Source organism: Falco punctatus, assembly GCF_963210335.1.
Source record: "Falco punctatus genome assembly, chromosome: 8".
Classification (NCBI taxonomy): Eukaryota; Metazoa; Chordata; class Aves; order Falconiformes; family Falconidae; genus Falco; species Falco punctatus.
Window position 1 is genome coordinate 15,019,810 of NC_137588.1, and position 16,419 is coordinate 15,036,228.

Consider the following 16,419-nt stretch of genomic DNA (forward strand, 5'->3'; position numbering starts at 1 on the left):
AGGCTTGATTTATTTATTTATTTATTCCAAAGAGAACAGATCAAAGTCTGCTAAAAACCGATGGGAAGGTGAGCAACAATGAGACAAGGTTACAAACAGAATGGAGAGAAGGAATGGAAACAAGAGACTGGGCAACAGGTTAGCAAGTGAGAAAAATTGGAATCACTGGAAAGAAGTAAAAGGAAAGACAGTAAAGAAGCCCTCAGAGAGAGAAAGAAGAATCCCAGAAATCGTAAGAAAATTAGTATGAGAAAAATCACACGAAAGCTTACTACTTTTTCTTTTTAATTTTCTTAAAAATAAAACTATTTGCCTGCTATACTTTTACAGGAGTAGCCAGACTAGTTCTTAAATGTATTTATTTTTTAACAGATTTATCTGAACAATGATCATATGAAGCAGGAAAATGCTGGGGTTTTTGTTTTTTATAAACACTGATGATAACTTTTGTATAAGGACAACTGTGACTCAGAGCAGCTAAGTGAGTTAACCAGTGTTACCCAAGAAATCAGCAGCAGAGCAGGCACTCTAAACAAAGCCTCTCTCAGACTCTTCTCCTATCTCCTAAACCATCTCTTATCCATTTTCTTTCAAAAGTCCTGTATGGAAAAGAAAAGGGAAGAGAAAAGGGAAGAGAGAGACAGAACGGTTCAAAGGGGTCAGTTTTTTCTGAAGCTGGCATACCTCATATGCTCTGAAATTGTGACTACCCCAAAAGGAGCTTTGTTCCTTTTATATGTCAGCAAAACAAAAGGTCAGCCTATTGAAATATTGGTTAGGTCTGACTTTCTTCTATTAATAACAAGTAGAGACACATTTTTTAAAGTAATAGTTAAATAAATGGCTACATGTCTGCAATCATTTCAACTTAAAATGTCAACTGAATTTGATATGCCATGTGCATTTAATCAATGACTCTACATTATAATATAAATATTACTTTGGTTTGACTGCTTTGTCTGGCATAAATCATAATTTGGTGAGATGAGCACATTTCATTTTCTCTACAGATGGCTGTTAATGGCAGCACCTATTAAACTGGCACCTGCCAGTACTTTGTAGTTAAGGAATCTGTCAGGAGCACGCCTCCCCCACCCCTGCTTTTACCAAGTTCATGTTACAAGAACCACTGAAACAGAAATACCAGAACTGCTGGTTTTACTGTCTCAAGGTAGAACTCATACTCCGCACTGTATTCTTGAGAAAAATACGTTTTTATTGGTTAAAATGGAGCTCAGGAAGCCTTAATGCAAATTCTTGTGCACATGACTTCAAACCCTTAAGGATCTTTGACCATAATGCATCTATACTACATATAGAAATACCCAACGTACCGTAACTTACAAGGAAAATCTGGAATTCAAGTTTTATCCTCAGCTAAGAGATGGATCTTAGAACAAGTAACAGCCAGCTATAGTGAATGAAGGCAAAACACACTGCTGCACCGTTCAGTATTCACGAAGAATATACTTTGCTTTTTAGGGCTTTTTTTGCAGAAGACATTTCTTGGGAGAGGGAGAAATATGCCACCTCCAGAAAAGACCTGGAGTTTACTTTTATTGTAGCAGGTGTGGCATGCACACAGGTCAATATCAAATAGGCAAGTATACATTTAAGTAGACACATCACAGAACTTAGTGCACAAAGTTAATCCTTCCAGAAAAAAGCACACCACCAAACTGCCTATTTTTTTTTTGCTTAGTAATGGCTTGAATAATGATATTTGAACTTGAAGTGAACATGCAACTATTTCACAAAAAGCACGCTCCTTGCAAACAGTTTGTAATTTCCAGTCCTTTTAAATAGTCAGAGGGAACTTTCTGCTCTGATCTGTTAAGTAAATATAAATCTTGTTATCCAAGTTCAATAATGAGAGCGAGGGGTCTATTCTTCTTCACTGCACTTGCATACATCTAACGTTAATGAGATTTATGCATGCATATTAAGAGGAGAACAGATGCTTAATTAAACAAATAAGCCTTTAGTAGGCAGTCCACATGATCATTTTTAGAACAATTCCCCTTATTTTCTCTGTTTTAGTCTGACTATCAATGTAGTTAAGGAGGAATTAATACGGTAGAGGAAAAGAAAAAGTGATACATATAAATCAAAGTGTTTGTCTTTTTTTAGTTTCAAATACTTGACAGACTTGAGATACATTAAATTGATTAGGTATCTTCTCTCCCTCATGCTCTTGTGCTCTTTAAAGGAAACAGAAGTTTTATTTACTAAATTTACCTATTTAAAAGTGGGGATTTTATTAGACAAAAGGAAATCAAGGCCTCTAAATAGCTCAACTGCCTTGTTAACTGATGGCATCAAATACACAAGCACAATCCATCTCAGATAATTTTGCTATTGAGGACAAAAAGTTCCAAACCAACTTCAGCCTAATTAAAATATAATTTAGTCTCGCTTTTTTGTAATCTACCCATGTCCACACTGATTTCCAGCATCATATGTACAGACATATAAATTAACATTAGTTATATACACTGCCTCTCTCCAGCTAAAGCTTATTATTTGCTCTTTCTTCATTGCATTGCTAACTTTTCTACAATGCCTAATTTCTTAGGGCAACACAGAGCAGAAAAAAATCTCTCCATAAGCTATCATAGTGCAATACTTAATGGAAGTCAGTATCTGTACATTATGCTATCTACTCTGCAATACTATTACAGGCTCAACAGTGGTGGTTGTAAAAAGTATCATTCTAAGCAGAAGGCCTATAATAGTAATAATGAAAAAAGGGTCATTTCAGTCTTCCAACTAGAATGAAAAATTAAAATCACTAAGGCACTTAGCTTAAAGGAAAATTGGCAAATTAAGGGGACAAAAAATAAAATATTCATGCCTCATATTGTGAAATGGAAGGTAAATAATTTAAGTGAACTGTTATGTGGGAAAGCACACTCTTTCTGAAAAGGAAAAAGCATATGTAACTAATACACATGTATATATTCTTGCTTCCTGGGCTTACAGTTACATGTATACATGCACAACCATGCAAGTCATGGTTGCTGTGCAGTATTTGTGAGGGATAGGCATTTTCTCACCTATACTAATTTTGAAAATATTTGCTAGTAGACTAGTGAAGGTAACTTGACAAGAGTTGCCTTATAAGAAGAAGGTTGGTTGGGTTTTTTCCCCTGAATCCACCCTAGAAACAAAGACTGAATGAGAGGGTGTTCTCCCACTGCACTCCAGTTTGGCAAAACTCTACTCTGAGTCATCAATTACATACTTGCTCTTAAGATTTTTATACCACAAAAAAATATTACTTCAGCCTACCGGTCTCTGCCTGGGGGAGCTACCTATTAAAGTGCCACTGGTGTGGCTGCAGTCCATTAGCCAACTTACCTTCATACCCATAAAGCTGAAAGGGCTGCCCAGAATTTTTACAATCACTCTCTGGAAAAGGTAGTGAGAATGCTGTAGACTTATGGTTATTATATGCCAGGACTGTAACAACTGCTATGGGATTAGGATACAGAGCAGCACTGCACAGCAGAGGTCACGGTTCTCTGGTGGTTTAAAGGTTCAGTCTTTCATCAACTTAATTTGGAAACCAACACAAAGCCTACTTTTGTTAGAAAAGAATATTTTGATAGTATTTCAAAGAATGGCCATTAAATAACCATAGATCACAAATTTAAAATCTAGAGTTCATCACCTAGTAAACTGGGGAATAATTTTTTTTATTATTAACCTCTTAGTTAGATCAGCTTTGCATTCCTGGTGCTAAGTGATAATGTAATTTGCATTAGAGCTCAGCATCAGGGATTTCTAACACCCTGCACCAACTCTTCGAAAGAGCCAACAGAGCCACCTCACAAGGCTTTTGACTGTTTTAAACCAATGACACTACACACTACCTTTATTCAAAGGCATAAATAAGCTGTTTCACTATAGTATTTCTCATGAAAACTTAAAACACCTTCAAAAACATGGAATCTCATTTGAGGTTCAGCAGTCTCCTCAAGACTCACTGTGCACTGCAAGAATCAGTCAGCTCAATGTAACAAAAGGGAGATGAACCAAGAATTGAGTCTGGCACTGTATAACCTTGCTGCTGTTACATACCTGCATAGAACTAAGTATTATTTCTGTTTCAAAAGAGTTTCAGCATAGGTGTTAGACACTGGCTTTTTCCTGGGACTGCAGTATATGTTTAGTCACAGCTCCAGTAATAAGAGTATTGAATGTAGCTGTTTTCCTGATCCACAGTATCAATTTACTTGTCTGTTGTCTAGTGGTGGGTTACTTAGTGAGCTATGATGGTGCAATGTGCCAGACAACATCAGAGTAAAATGTAATGCTCCTCAGCTGATGTTACATGCAGTCAACAGAGTCAACTTCTGTTGTTCTTTGGACAACACACATACATATCCAGTACAAAGGCAGCAACATATGCACCAGAATGAACCAAACACGAACACAAACACTGTGCAGTCTGCACCCCAGTAAAACAGTACTTTGGATTAGAGAGACTTAACTGATCAGTAATAACCAGTGTCGTATTTATGTCAAATCTCCAGTATATTAACTAACTTTGAGTGAAGTGCCACAGCCATTAAAATGCTACAGGAAAGAGTTCCACTTAACACTGGGTGAAATAACAGGACATTTTTAGAAACAATGATTACAAAAATAAAAACATGGTTTCTTGAAGGTCTCCCTGAATCACAGTCACCTAAATAAAGCTTCAATCCAGGAAAAGCTTAGCAAGAAAGCAATCATTCTTTTTTTTTTTTTTTTTTGTATGTGTAAAAAAAGACCAGGAACTACAAGTAAATAGCAGCTGAGCAACAGATGAGGCTCTAAGTGAAATCTGTTAGCAACTGCTAACAGCTTTGCTATTTTCTGTTGTTAAATTAAAAAAAAAAAAGTAAAAAACCAATGCAGTAGCAATTCCAATATGTTCAAAAATCTCAGATGCAAAAGACTAAAGCTCAACACTTCTTGTGCTACAGATAAATACTTGGGTTTGGTTTTAATATCTTGAAATGCTTTGTTATTGATCATAGGGCAGAAACAAGACAACCCACATAGACATACTATCAAGATAAAATTTGTTATAGTTATATAAGTGACCCAGCAGGTACAGCACAAAAGTCCCACTGTAGACAAGTGCAACTCTTCCAGCAGTTGCTTTAGCTTCAAATTCTACTTTGCTTTGTCCTTTACACAACAGCCCTGGTCATTCACCAGAAAGTGCATGGGTCTTAATTAGCACTGAACTTTCTGGCAAGATCTCAGAAATATTTTCATTGTCCTTCTGGAGCTTTCGACACAGATTATCATTTTCTACTTACAACCCAGTCTTGACATGGGTTCAGCAAGTCTGTTTTCCTGTTTGGATGCATCTACACTGCACAATGCAGGCACAGCTGAAAGAGCTCTGAACAAAACAGCCCACAAATTACAAACAGCGTGAACAGTGTGGGGGTTCCGGCTCTCAGTAGGATCAGTTAGTTACACGACTGCAGTCACTGGACTAATTTAAAAAAAAATATCTATGGCATTGCCTGGTCCCAGGCAGATATATCCTCTTCTGAACTCCTGCCAGTTGCTTTCCTAACTTCTTTTCTCTTGGGTCCTTCTCTCCTGTCAGTCAGTCTAGTAGGGGCTCTGTTCCTTGCTCCTCATTTTAGTGGTCTCCCACATGGGGGATTCACAGTACAACCACCACCGTATCTACAAAAGGCATGCTGCAGATTCCCTTCTCCATTCGGCTTTCTGCTCCCTTACGGCGTTTACATTTCTAATGCCTCCTATGGCAGGTTCCCCTTCCAATTTAAAATCAGAACGTCAAAAACTGAGCTCATCCCTGTTTTTAAATACTTCTCTCTACTTCTTTCTCTTAAGCTACCAAGAATTAGTAATCACCTTGCCTGCTGCAGAAGCTCACAACTTTGTCATCTTCAGCTTCTTTCTTTCCTTCCACAGATGTTCCACCAATAAAACATGCCAGCTTCATCTCCACAATGTCATAAAAAATCTGGCTGCTTCTTTCCATCCGTGTTGCTAAAATACTTGATCATTCAAACCTTCTTATTGCAGTCGCCTCCTCCCTAGCCCTCCTGATGCTCACTCGTCACTTCTCACATCAGTGCAAAACTCCAGTTTGAAAAACACCTCTTGAATCTAGTATTTAGTCTGTATTTGACCCCTTCTAAAGTTCCCCCATTAGTTTCCAATTATTTCTTTTAAAAACATTCAGATTGATTTTGTTTTTCATGTAATCCACAACAGTTTCTTCCTAAAAAAATACCAGTCTAGCTTTGCTCGTCTTGAGTAGGACATATGGTCCCCAATTCTTTTGTAAACTCATACTGTTTGCTCTTGTTCAATCTTTACAGGTCACCACCCTTCTTTCGCTTTTATCGTGGCAGGGATTCCCTAGGACTCTCATCTTCTCAGGAAGGAATTTCTTCTCAAGAACAATTCTATAAATTCTACAGAGAAACACTGATGAGGACACAGAACCTCTAAAAACCTCCCAGCTGAACTGTTAGCTCTTACAGACAACTCCTTCTCTGTTCACTATAACCTGTTGCTTCCATCTTTGTGGCTTTGTAGAGATTTTCAATGGTGTGGGACAGAAATTCCCATTCTGTGCTGCCATACAGACACTAAATATTATTAACAGTTACTGTCTGCTGAGAAAAGCATCAATTTAAACAAAAAACAAACTTATGAAAAGAGCAGATCTATAAAGCTCATGTAATAACCAAAATGTGAAATACATTCTGAAAAAGGAAATCACTAAGAAGGGTAACCTATTATTCCCAGCTTTGCATATTGATCAGTATCAGATTTTTTGTCAACTACAATTTCTTGTTTTGGATTCTGATGTCATCCCATGTTCTCTCTGGCTCAGGCATCGCACCCCTGTAAGCCTGCCTTTGCACTTCAAACTCAAAATCTGCCAGTGATACATGAAACAGAATACTTATCCTTTCCTCAGACCCCTATGTCACTCCCATCCTCTTCCAACAGCCTATTCACACCAAAGAGTTACAAAGAATGAAAACAGACATAAAGCTTAAGATACACAAGAGAGTTGTGGAAACCATACTCCTGTTTTTTCAGTGTTTTGACTACTGTTCCATGTTAAGCTGTATTTATTTAAACAGTACAAACACAAATCCATGTGCCATGCACAGGTGTGAGTATGTGTCTCCTCGGCATTCGTAAAGAGACCAATCTGCCTGCAGACTGGTACACTCAACACACCTTCATCTTATGAACACTAGCAACTGCTGAAATAATGCAAATTTGGCAAACAAGCACACCTACTGATTTTTACCAGTATCTCTACAGTGCTCAAAAGTCGATAGGACAACTTTGAGGATTCATACTGACGATACATGGAAGAAAGTCAGCTAAACCCCTCCATGTCAATATAACACAAGCCATTCAACTCCAGAGGATACAGCAGCAGAAAGTTGCAATGCGAGTTCATGTATCACCACCCTAGTGAGTATCATTGTGAGTGAATGATCTTGCAGCTGAATTTCTTAGGTTACTAGTTAAATGTATCTTTGCCTAAAGAATGATTGCGGCTTTTGTACGCATCTGGCTTGTCTACAATACAGCATGCTAGGAAACACCAATAACCTCCTAAAGTAACATTAAGTGTTCAGTGCCACCAGTAACCACATGGTCATACAGTCTAATCTCCTCCAGGGACCATTACACTTCATTCACATACCCTATATTAATTGCAAAGATCTACTTAAACGGAAAAACCTTAATCCTCAATAGAGTAAACAGATACCAGAGACCAAACACTCCAGCAATAGCAAGGAAATGGCCTGAAGAACTTTGTTTAATCCTCTGATGATTCCAGAGATGCAAAACCAGCCAATAGCCACAGAATGAACCCAAATACTTGCATGCTGGGCAGGGAGGACGGTGAGCCTTTATCCACTGTGGGCAACGGTTGAAGCTGTGAAGCAAAGATTTTATCATAGCTAGTGGTTTTCAGCAACTGCAAATGTTACTAGACTGTTTACAGTAACAAGCAATTCTGCTCCCCCCAGAGCTTGTGAAGGAAGCAGATAAGCAAGGGAATAGAAGGTGAAGGGTCTGAGCGTGGGAGTGGGTCATGTATTACTCACAAATATTCCCCACAAAGCCTTCCCTACCGACACATGTTTGTTTCTAGCCTGAAACCTTGAATCTTTTCTGACATATGGGAATGAATTTCAAAGGCACAAAAAGACATTTTGTCTGCCAAATGTCTTCTGCCACAGCTACAAGTTTGGTGTAAAAGTATAAACTGCTTTCTTTTTAAATAACATAAACATTATTTTGAGTCCAAGTGAAATAATTTTTCCACTACTTTATGGAAGTATCAGTTGTTTCCTATGTTATACTGAGAATGGGTGGCTGGTTTTGCTTTGTAAAATGCCATACCTCAACATGACACCAAAGCCTTTCTTCTTTTTCTTTTCTGGATCTTCGTTTTCTTCCTTCCTTTTCTTCTCTTTGTTTTTAGATTTGCCCTTTTCCTTTTTCTTTTCTTTCTCTCTATTTTTTTTGTCTTTTTTTGCTTTGGTTTCTGCATCTTCTATTTCAGGGTTCCCTGAAGGGGCAGATTCCACGTTCTGAGCTTCTTGACCAGAGTGAGAGCTCTTATCAGAGAAACCATCTGCACAGAATGAAAAAGCAGCAATGAGGATGGCTAGGGGCCACCAAAATACAAACACATGAAATACAGCATGAGTGTCTACAAAGTGCTCAAATGACGCACAACACTTACTCATTTTAATTTAAAAAGCAGACTAAACGCATCTAGTGACTTCAAGCAGATTTCTATTGTAAATTAAATACAGAGTTATTTTAGTGACTACTTTTATAATTATTATTTCTGATACAAAACCCCTGACATGGTAAAACATTTGGAATCTAGCTTGTTAACCTCCTCTGTCAGCTTGAGAAAACTGACACACTGAGAGCTTACTTCAACAGGAGATTCTGGTGACTGATATAGCCAACCTACGTAACAAACCAATTTCATTCACTCCCTGGAATCTTTCTATTTTAACGGCTGAACAAGAAATAGATACACTGTTCTGTCTGGTTGGAGAAGAGCTGTGTTGATTCTGTCTGGGGGGCTCAGGATCCAAGCAGTTTTATGCTCCACGCTAAAGACGACATGTTTCCAGACTGAGGTCTATAAGCCCATAGTGACAGAATGAGCAGCAGGGTGCTATCAATACACTCTGCCTTGTCTATAACAGGAAACAAATTTCCCAGTTGGAGAAGGGGGAATTGTAGACAGCTCTGTAAAACAAGCAAGATAATTTTTAATGTAATCTCAAGAAGGCAGCTGCTTCTTGAAGTTGAAAAATATAATTATTTAAGGATTGAGTTCTAAATCCTCCAACCCACCCCTGCCCCGAAGGAGATCAGTGAAAGACTACACTAAACCCAGTCAAGGTTGGATACTATACTGCAAAGACAACTCTATTCAGTGGAAGACATGAGCAGCTTTTAAAATGCTATCAGCTTCGATTGGACTAAATCACTTGCTTATGTGCTTTATTGAGTTGGCCCTCAATAGTGCTGACTGAAGGTGGCTCCCTCAATACATGCCATTAGCAACATACCCTCTTCTCCGTATTCAGGTCCATCATAGGACTTGTCAATGGCAGCTCGGAAACTCTCGTTACACCCCCGACCACGGACCACGTGAGGCCTGGGTCTGTGAAAAGGGAGTTCATTCTTCCTAACTTCAGCCACAGCAGTCTGAAGACTCTCAAGAGAACTGGACTTCTTCAATCCCAGAGTAGGACCAAAATCTTTGCCAGGAGAGTCTGGAAAACAAATAGTTAAGTTTTGGGGTTTTTTTAACCTAAAACCATGCAGAGAAATGAAACTAGACAGACACATTTAATTGTGTACTTTATTACTTGGGGCCTTTGAAATACTATGCAATCAATGTAATTTGTTCTAAAAATAACAAGTTAAAACTACTTCAGTAGATACCCCCATTCAGACTTGGAGGGAATAGCACATAATTCACAGACCTGACAATAGTGATGGGCCATAGCTGGCTCACTTTGTCACTCTAAAGCCTGCACCAGCGATAAGGACGGGGTTGCTTCTTCCTCCTTTGACAGCAACACCCAACTGGACACTGCTAACAATCTCAAAGAGAGCATTACCCTTAGGCTCACAAAAACAAACATTGCTACACAACAAAAGTTTCGGGTTTTAGGATGAATCAGGTTGTACGAATGGTTGATATTTTCAAACACATTTCTCTCAAGAGAAGATATTAATACTTCTCTCACAGTCTTATCCAACCTTTTTCCTCAAGCTGAAACTAGTACTACGCTATCAACATATACAGCATGTTTTTCAAGAAACAAGTATGTCCAGAAAAGTACAGCTTCACATAAATGATGTTGCTGCCTTTTTCCTTGTTTATATGCATAAGAAAGCACTTCATACAAAAACCAGCAAATACCTTCCCAAGTCCCCCAAACCTTTCCTCTCTAAATGCTTGACTATCTGACCTTAGGGAGGACTTTTGTGGTAGCATTAGTGTTAATTAGTATTAATACAATGACAGTAAATAGGTAAAGAAAAAAGTTTAATGAACACATGCATACCAACCAACAAAGAAATTCTCAGCTTAGTTTAAAAGTCTTTGTAGGATCTACTTAGTTTTTATATGGCAGAACAGCAAATGACATACAGACACTGAAGAAGAGACTGCCTTGCAATATGCCTTCTGTCTTTGAGAACACAAATGCTTTTGTTTTCAACTTCTAAGGCAAGCAACAGGAGAATATAAGAACAGAAGACTTTTGCATACATGTCCATATACTATCACGCCTGAAGCGATTCAAGGATCACAGTAAAGATATGGTCGTACTATATGCTGTGATTTTAGCAATTCTAGAGTGCAGGTATTACTGAACTAGAACAGTGTGATCAGTGAATTCTTAAAAGGAAAAAAGCTAAGAATTGCCACCTAATAGAGACTCATCAGTAGTGTCTACATAAAGCAATTGACACTTCTATTACCTGCAGACTGATATGTAGCTGAAAATAAGGTGGGGAAGTGGGGGGGTGCAGAGACAAGTTTAAGGGCAGCCTGTGCTAGGTCACACAGTGCAACCTTCCTTTTGCTCACCAACTGCCATTGTGGAGACTACCGTTATCGCCAAATCAGCAAGTTAGAGCAATGACTCCCATACAACAGAAAGGTGCTTAAAATCACTAAAACACCCCTTGTGCATTAGTAAGAGTCACTGTTGTGCCTCTCTCAGGCCAAGAGGAACAAAACCGAGAGAACAACCACTCTAAATGACGGCAAAGCAAAAGCCACTCTGACCAGCAGAGAAGTCCCTTTGGTTTTCAGTGAGCAAGCAGCCCCACCGAGTTGCTTGGCAGGCGCGACTGGCAGCAGCGCCCCAAGAAAGCGGAGCGCTCTGCCAGGCCGGGTCGTCGGCCTCAGCTGAGGGGTGAAGGCAGCCCAGGGGCTATGGCGCCCACCTCTGTGGGCAGCAGCTGCCACTGCCCTGCCCGCAGAGCCCCTGGGAGCGCTGCCCACGGTGGGACAGCTTAAGGGCGCCCAGAGCACCTGTGATGAAGCAAGGGCCACAGCCCCGGGGCAGCAGCAGGCGGCCAAGGGCCTGTAGGGCCACCGGCGCCCACGGCCCCGCAAGGTTTGCAGCCAGGGCCCGTGTCCAGGCTGCTGCAGTAAGCCACCTGACACAGTGGCATCAAACACCAAGGTGTTGATGTACACACGCCAGTACAAGCTGTACTACACTAAATTAGTGCCCTAAACTGTATTACCTGGGGGGAGGGGGAAGTCTTGGGTTAAACGCCGGTTAGAACCTGCCTTACATAAAGCTAAGCCAATTACTCAGGCTGTAAGACTACTCTTAACATTTGAAGGCCATTCCTAAGAAAATCCAGGCCAACACCAAAGGCCTGGAGTGATACGCTCCAGCGCTACACATACCAAAAACCCAAGAAACCAAGCCGGCTGCTGGGGCTGGCTGTGCCTCCCCTGCCTGGCCAGGCACCCTGGCAGCAGCACCCGGGCACACGCCGCCCGGCTCAGCCCAGGGCACCAAGAGAAGGTCCAACACTCGCCTAAAACAATTGCATGGGAAATTCAGTTATTGGCAAAGTATGTTTCTTTCTGTATAAATAGTCTTTATTTTGCTATTCTGTCCTAACATGGAAGTCCCCTGAGGAATTAATTTTTGTAATCAATAACTTCCTGGTTATGATATTTTAAAGAGAACGCTTATAGCAACTATCATGGAGTATTTTCAGCTTGCTACTAAAAAGAGGAAAAAAGAAACAAAACAGAGTACTCTTTACCTACCAAGTAAATCCCAAACACCACTACCTTGGAAAATTAATTATTTTTTTTCTAATGCTCCCAAAATAATATAATTGGCTTATTGGTCACTTCATTGCCTAACATAAAAAAATAATGTGTTACCTTAAAGGACAGCATAAAATGGCTAAACGATTAACTGTATTTCTCCCTCACTAGAAGTTAAATTTCTTCTTCGATCTTCCTGTGTTCTATCATTTAAAAGGTGTCCTCATTTATTCAAAAACTTACTGAGAACCTTCAGTCACAGACTAGTATTAAGCACTGAGCTACCCCTTTTTAAGAATGTAATAATTTAGTCTGAAATTTCACTGGCACCATTGGAAGCTTCTCACTATTACTATCAAAATCTATGCGTAAAGAAGCATCTGAACCCAGGTGAAAAATGACTGAATTTTTTCTTATCGATGACAGTAGTAGCCATGCAACCTCATTAAGAAGGGGAACGTTCACTCAAGGACTTTACATCCCTGGACATTTTCACCAGAGTTTTTAGTAAGGACTTCATAGTTTTGCAATTCAGCTTTTATTTCTTTTTTCTTTCACTGCTGCAGCAATCACATATTAGTGCACAAGTATTGATACAGGAGCTGGAGAGCTTCCCCAAGCAAGGAGAGCAGTCCTCTAGTTTTCACAGCCAGCATCTATTATTACTGGATGCTGTACAGAGAAATGCACAAGACTCTGTAACAAACAACTACCAGATCCCAGCTAGGGAAATTTCCCTCCCCTGTCCCACCCCTAATACCTTTTCCAATTCTGCAAACCTTTAGGACTGCTGTAAGCCTGAAAACACATATTTTTCTTCATAGGCATAACACACACCCCACCCCATCCCAAATAAACAGCACCACCACCACACACACACTATCTTTTGTGAGTTACTAACTGGCATTTCTCTGTGTGTGTATGTCTGTGTGTACATAGCCCGACACAGATTTTTGAATACAAAACTATAGTTTGGCAATGAGAAATATAGTTTTTCATCATGTAAAAATGTTTCTTTTTACGGATTTTAAATTCTGGAGCCCTCATTTTACTGCTCATTGTAGTACAATGACAAAAAGTGAATTGAAGCATCCCCTTTATTTTTTTATAAATGGTGAATTACTTTATGCATTTCTACTGAATTTATGAGATAAAACAACAACTGACATCAGTACCCGCCTACGACTGGCTGAAAACAAGTTGCTGGTTTCTAGATGATATCTGTAACTGATCATTCTTCAACTGAGAGGTGGCATTACATGTACCTTAATTTTCTGCTCAATATCAACATGGCTACCACAGATATTTCCTTCTTAATGTACAAGTAAAAGTAAACCTGCTTTCTGTTCTTTTATTACTATTATTATTAGTTCAGGTATTTCCAGGCTTCTCTTTTCCCCTGACATTTGCACATTCCTTCCTTTTTTTTAAGTCCAGCAGAAGAAAACATGCCAAAAGCAAGATGTCAGTCATGAAAATCAAAAGAAACAAATGACACAGCCTTGTGGGCAATGCAAGTCACCCCACAGGCACGCGTAGAGAGAGTGGAATTGAAGAGAAGCCATGAATCACTGCCACTCTAAATGAAATACAACTCCTGAGACACCCTAAACAGTAAACAGTTTATATATTTGTCATTAATTTTACTTTTCTGGTAACTATTCTTCTTGATTATATGAACTATATGAATATGTCTAAAGGACAATATTTAGAGGAACCTATTTGTGCGAGCTAGACTAATTTACTATTTACATTTCAAAAGATACAGTGAGGTAAAAACCAGTTATGAAGGAAAAAAAAAAGAAAGGGAAGTGTCACCGAGACTGAGAAACTAGAATAAACACAAAGTTGTAATAAATGATAAATAGTCTGGCTCTGTATTTACCAGAGCCCTAAACACACACATTCCTGGTTTCTACTGCACCGTAGAAGATGGAGGTGCATGTCTTACTAGAGAAGGGAAAACAGTTATGAAAACAATGAGTCTTCTACCCTGCGGATGCCAGGAAGCTGGAGGTAGCACAGGAGTGCTTTCAGCAGGCAAACAACTGTTTGCTCACGAAAGCACCGAAAGCACCGAGGCAGACTTCTTTTGTGGTAGGACTCAGAGTGAGATATGCCAGCGGCTTCTCAGGAAACAGGTACAGCTCAGTACCTGTGCAGCTTTGGACATACACCTCGGGTAACATTCAAGATGCCCAGCTTAGCCTCCCTGCATGCAGGCCTATCCCAATCTAACTGATCTAACCACTTGCTCTATCGTTCTCTCTTTTCTAAAGGAATTGGGGCATGTTTAAAATATCTTTTGATACATATATGTTCCTGTGATTTTCAAAATACAATCCACTGATCAGATTTATGTTTGCTTTTTTTTTTTTTAACACAAATTAACGTATTGCTAACCTTACATCACACTTGCAGAGGCAAGGCTAGCAAGCATGGTTTCAGAAACACCCTGTTCAGGAAGGAAAAAGTAGGATTTCTGTTGTACAGAATCAAATTATATAGGTATCATGCTGGTAAAATAGGCCCTTCAGCAAAATTTAGTCAAAATATATCCCTGCTGCAGGGAAACCTTTTGTATGAGCTCGAACCAAATCTGTTACCTTAGTGAAAGATATCGAAAGATACAAAAGGCAAGAAACAGCCCCGTAAGACTTGACTGCTTTACCCTCCCTTTAGCTCCTTTTGGAAATTTACCTCTAAATAAACTGGTTATAAAGTGAAAAATGGGAGTGTGTCTCTTTAATAAGCATAAAGTCAAAAGAGAAAACACTTGTCATTACTACCCATCTCCATATGTCACCATCATCAGAAAACAGGTAGACAGACATGGTTCTTACCCACAGGGTTGCAACATCATATGGTGACAAATTAATTCACATTCAATTCTTTATAAAGCATTTTGTTTAATGTAGTTTCATTTATTTCTGGTAGGATTCACAGTACGTACAACTCCAAAGGGCTTTTTCCTGTCACTTATATTTTCATATTCAGATACTTCCTCAACCATCAATCGATTCAATGCAGAGAATGACTTAGGAAGGAGGAATGTGAAAATCATTTAATCATTTAGCTTGTGATTTTCAAATGAAGACCTTTAGTAAGACATTTTTGTAGAATAACCTTAGATAATACTGTAGCCTTTTCTTGAACACTAGTTTATACATATAGCATCAAAAAGATTATGAAGGGTTTGATAAAAAGCAAGAGAAAAATCGTATCTTGCACTCACATATTAAAGACAACACATACCGCTTTGCTCATTTTATACCTCAAATTAAGCATTCCAAATTAGAAGCAAAAATTCTGAACAGAGAACAACCCCACACCTGACACAGGGGGGAAAAAAATAATCTAAGAAAGAGAAATCAAAGCATGGGAGAATTTAACAAGTTCTCTGATTAGAAGAGCCAGCTACAGTCTTCAGATTTACAGATATTTCAATCTATTTTAGTATATATAATGATTGCAATTTAGCCCATATTTGCACAAACTGCAGTTTCAACTATGAATAATAGTAATTCACAATTTATAGCCCAGAAGGTACGCTGAGCTTTAGCCAACTGAAGAAAAATTGCTTGGAATAAGGCAGCCATTAGGCAAGAGGTGAAAATGCACTACCGTCATCTTAGAATAGTATGCTGGTGTTGCTGTTTTCTACACTGATAAACAACACTGCAGAAAAAGTGTTAATATTTTAAAAATAATATGTACAGCATTAAACATCTCAAAAGTGCTAATAAGTCTCACAGTGCAACAATACTAGAGCTAAGAATTAAAAGCAAAAGAAGAAAGAGGTTCAAGCAAAAATTGAGAAATGGCACATGCATTTGGTAGGTTAGTGCTGAATGTTGGACAAAATGCAGCCAAGCCTGTCTTTGCACAAATGAATGCCTGACATTATCTGTTGTAATAATCAGTTTTCTTCATTTGGTTACACAAGCTTAACCTCTTGCATAACCTTCTACTTCACAGCAGAGCTCTGCATCCAGTGAAAACGTTTCCTAGGCATTTGAATCCCTACTCCTCCAGCAGGCTAGCGTTCTCTT

General features: G+C 39.0%; 1 protein-coding gene across 5 annotated transcripts in view; it reads right to left on the reverse strand.

The window, feature by feature from the left end:
- Positions 1-16,419, reverse strand: part of PARD3B (par-3 family cell polarity regulator beta) — a 412,825-nt gene that overhangs the window by 133,443 nt on the left and 262,963 nt on the right. For all 5 annotated transcript variants that reach the window (XM_080400254.1, XM_080400256.1, XM_080400255.1 and 2 more), the window contains 2 exons: positions 9,621-9,827; positions 8,425-8,659 (listed from right to left, as the gene is read on the reverse strand). In XM_080400254.1, the coding sequence (XP_080256380.1) occupies positions 8,425-8,659; positions 9,621-9,827 (442 nt within the window). The remainder of the gene's footprint in view (positions 1-8,424; positions 8,660-9,620; positions 9,828-16,419) is intronic.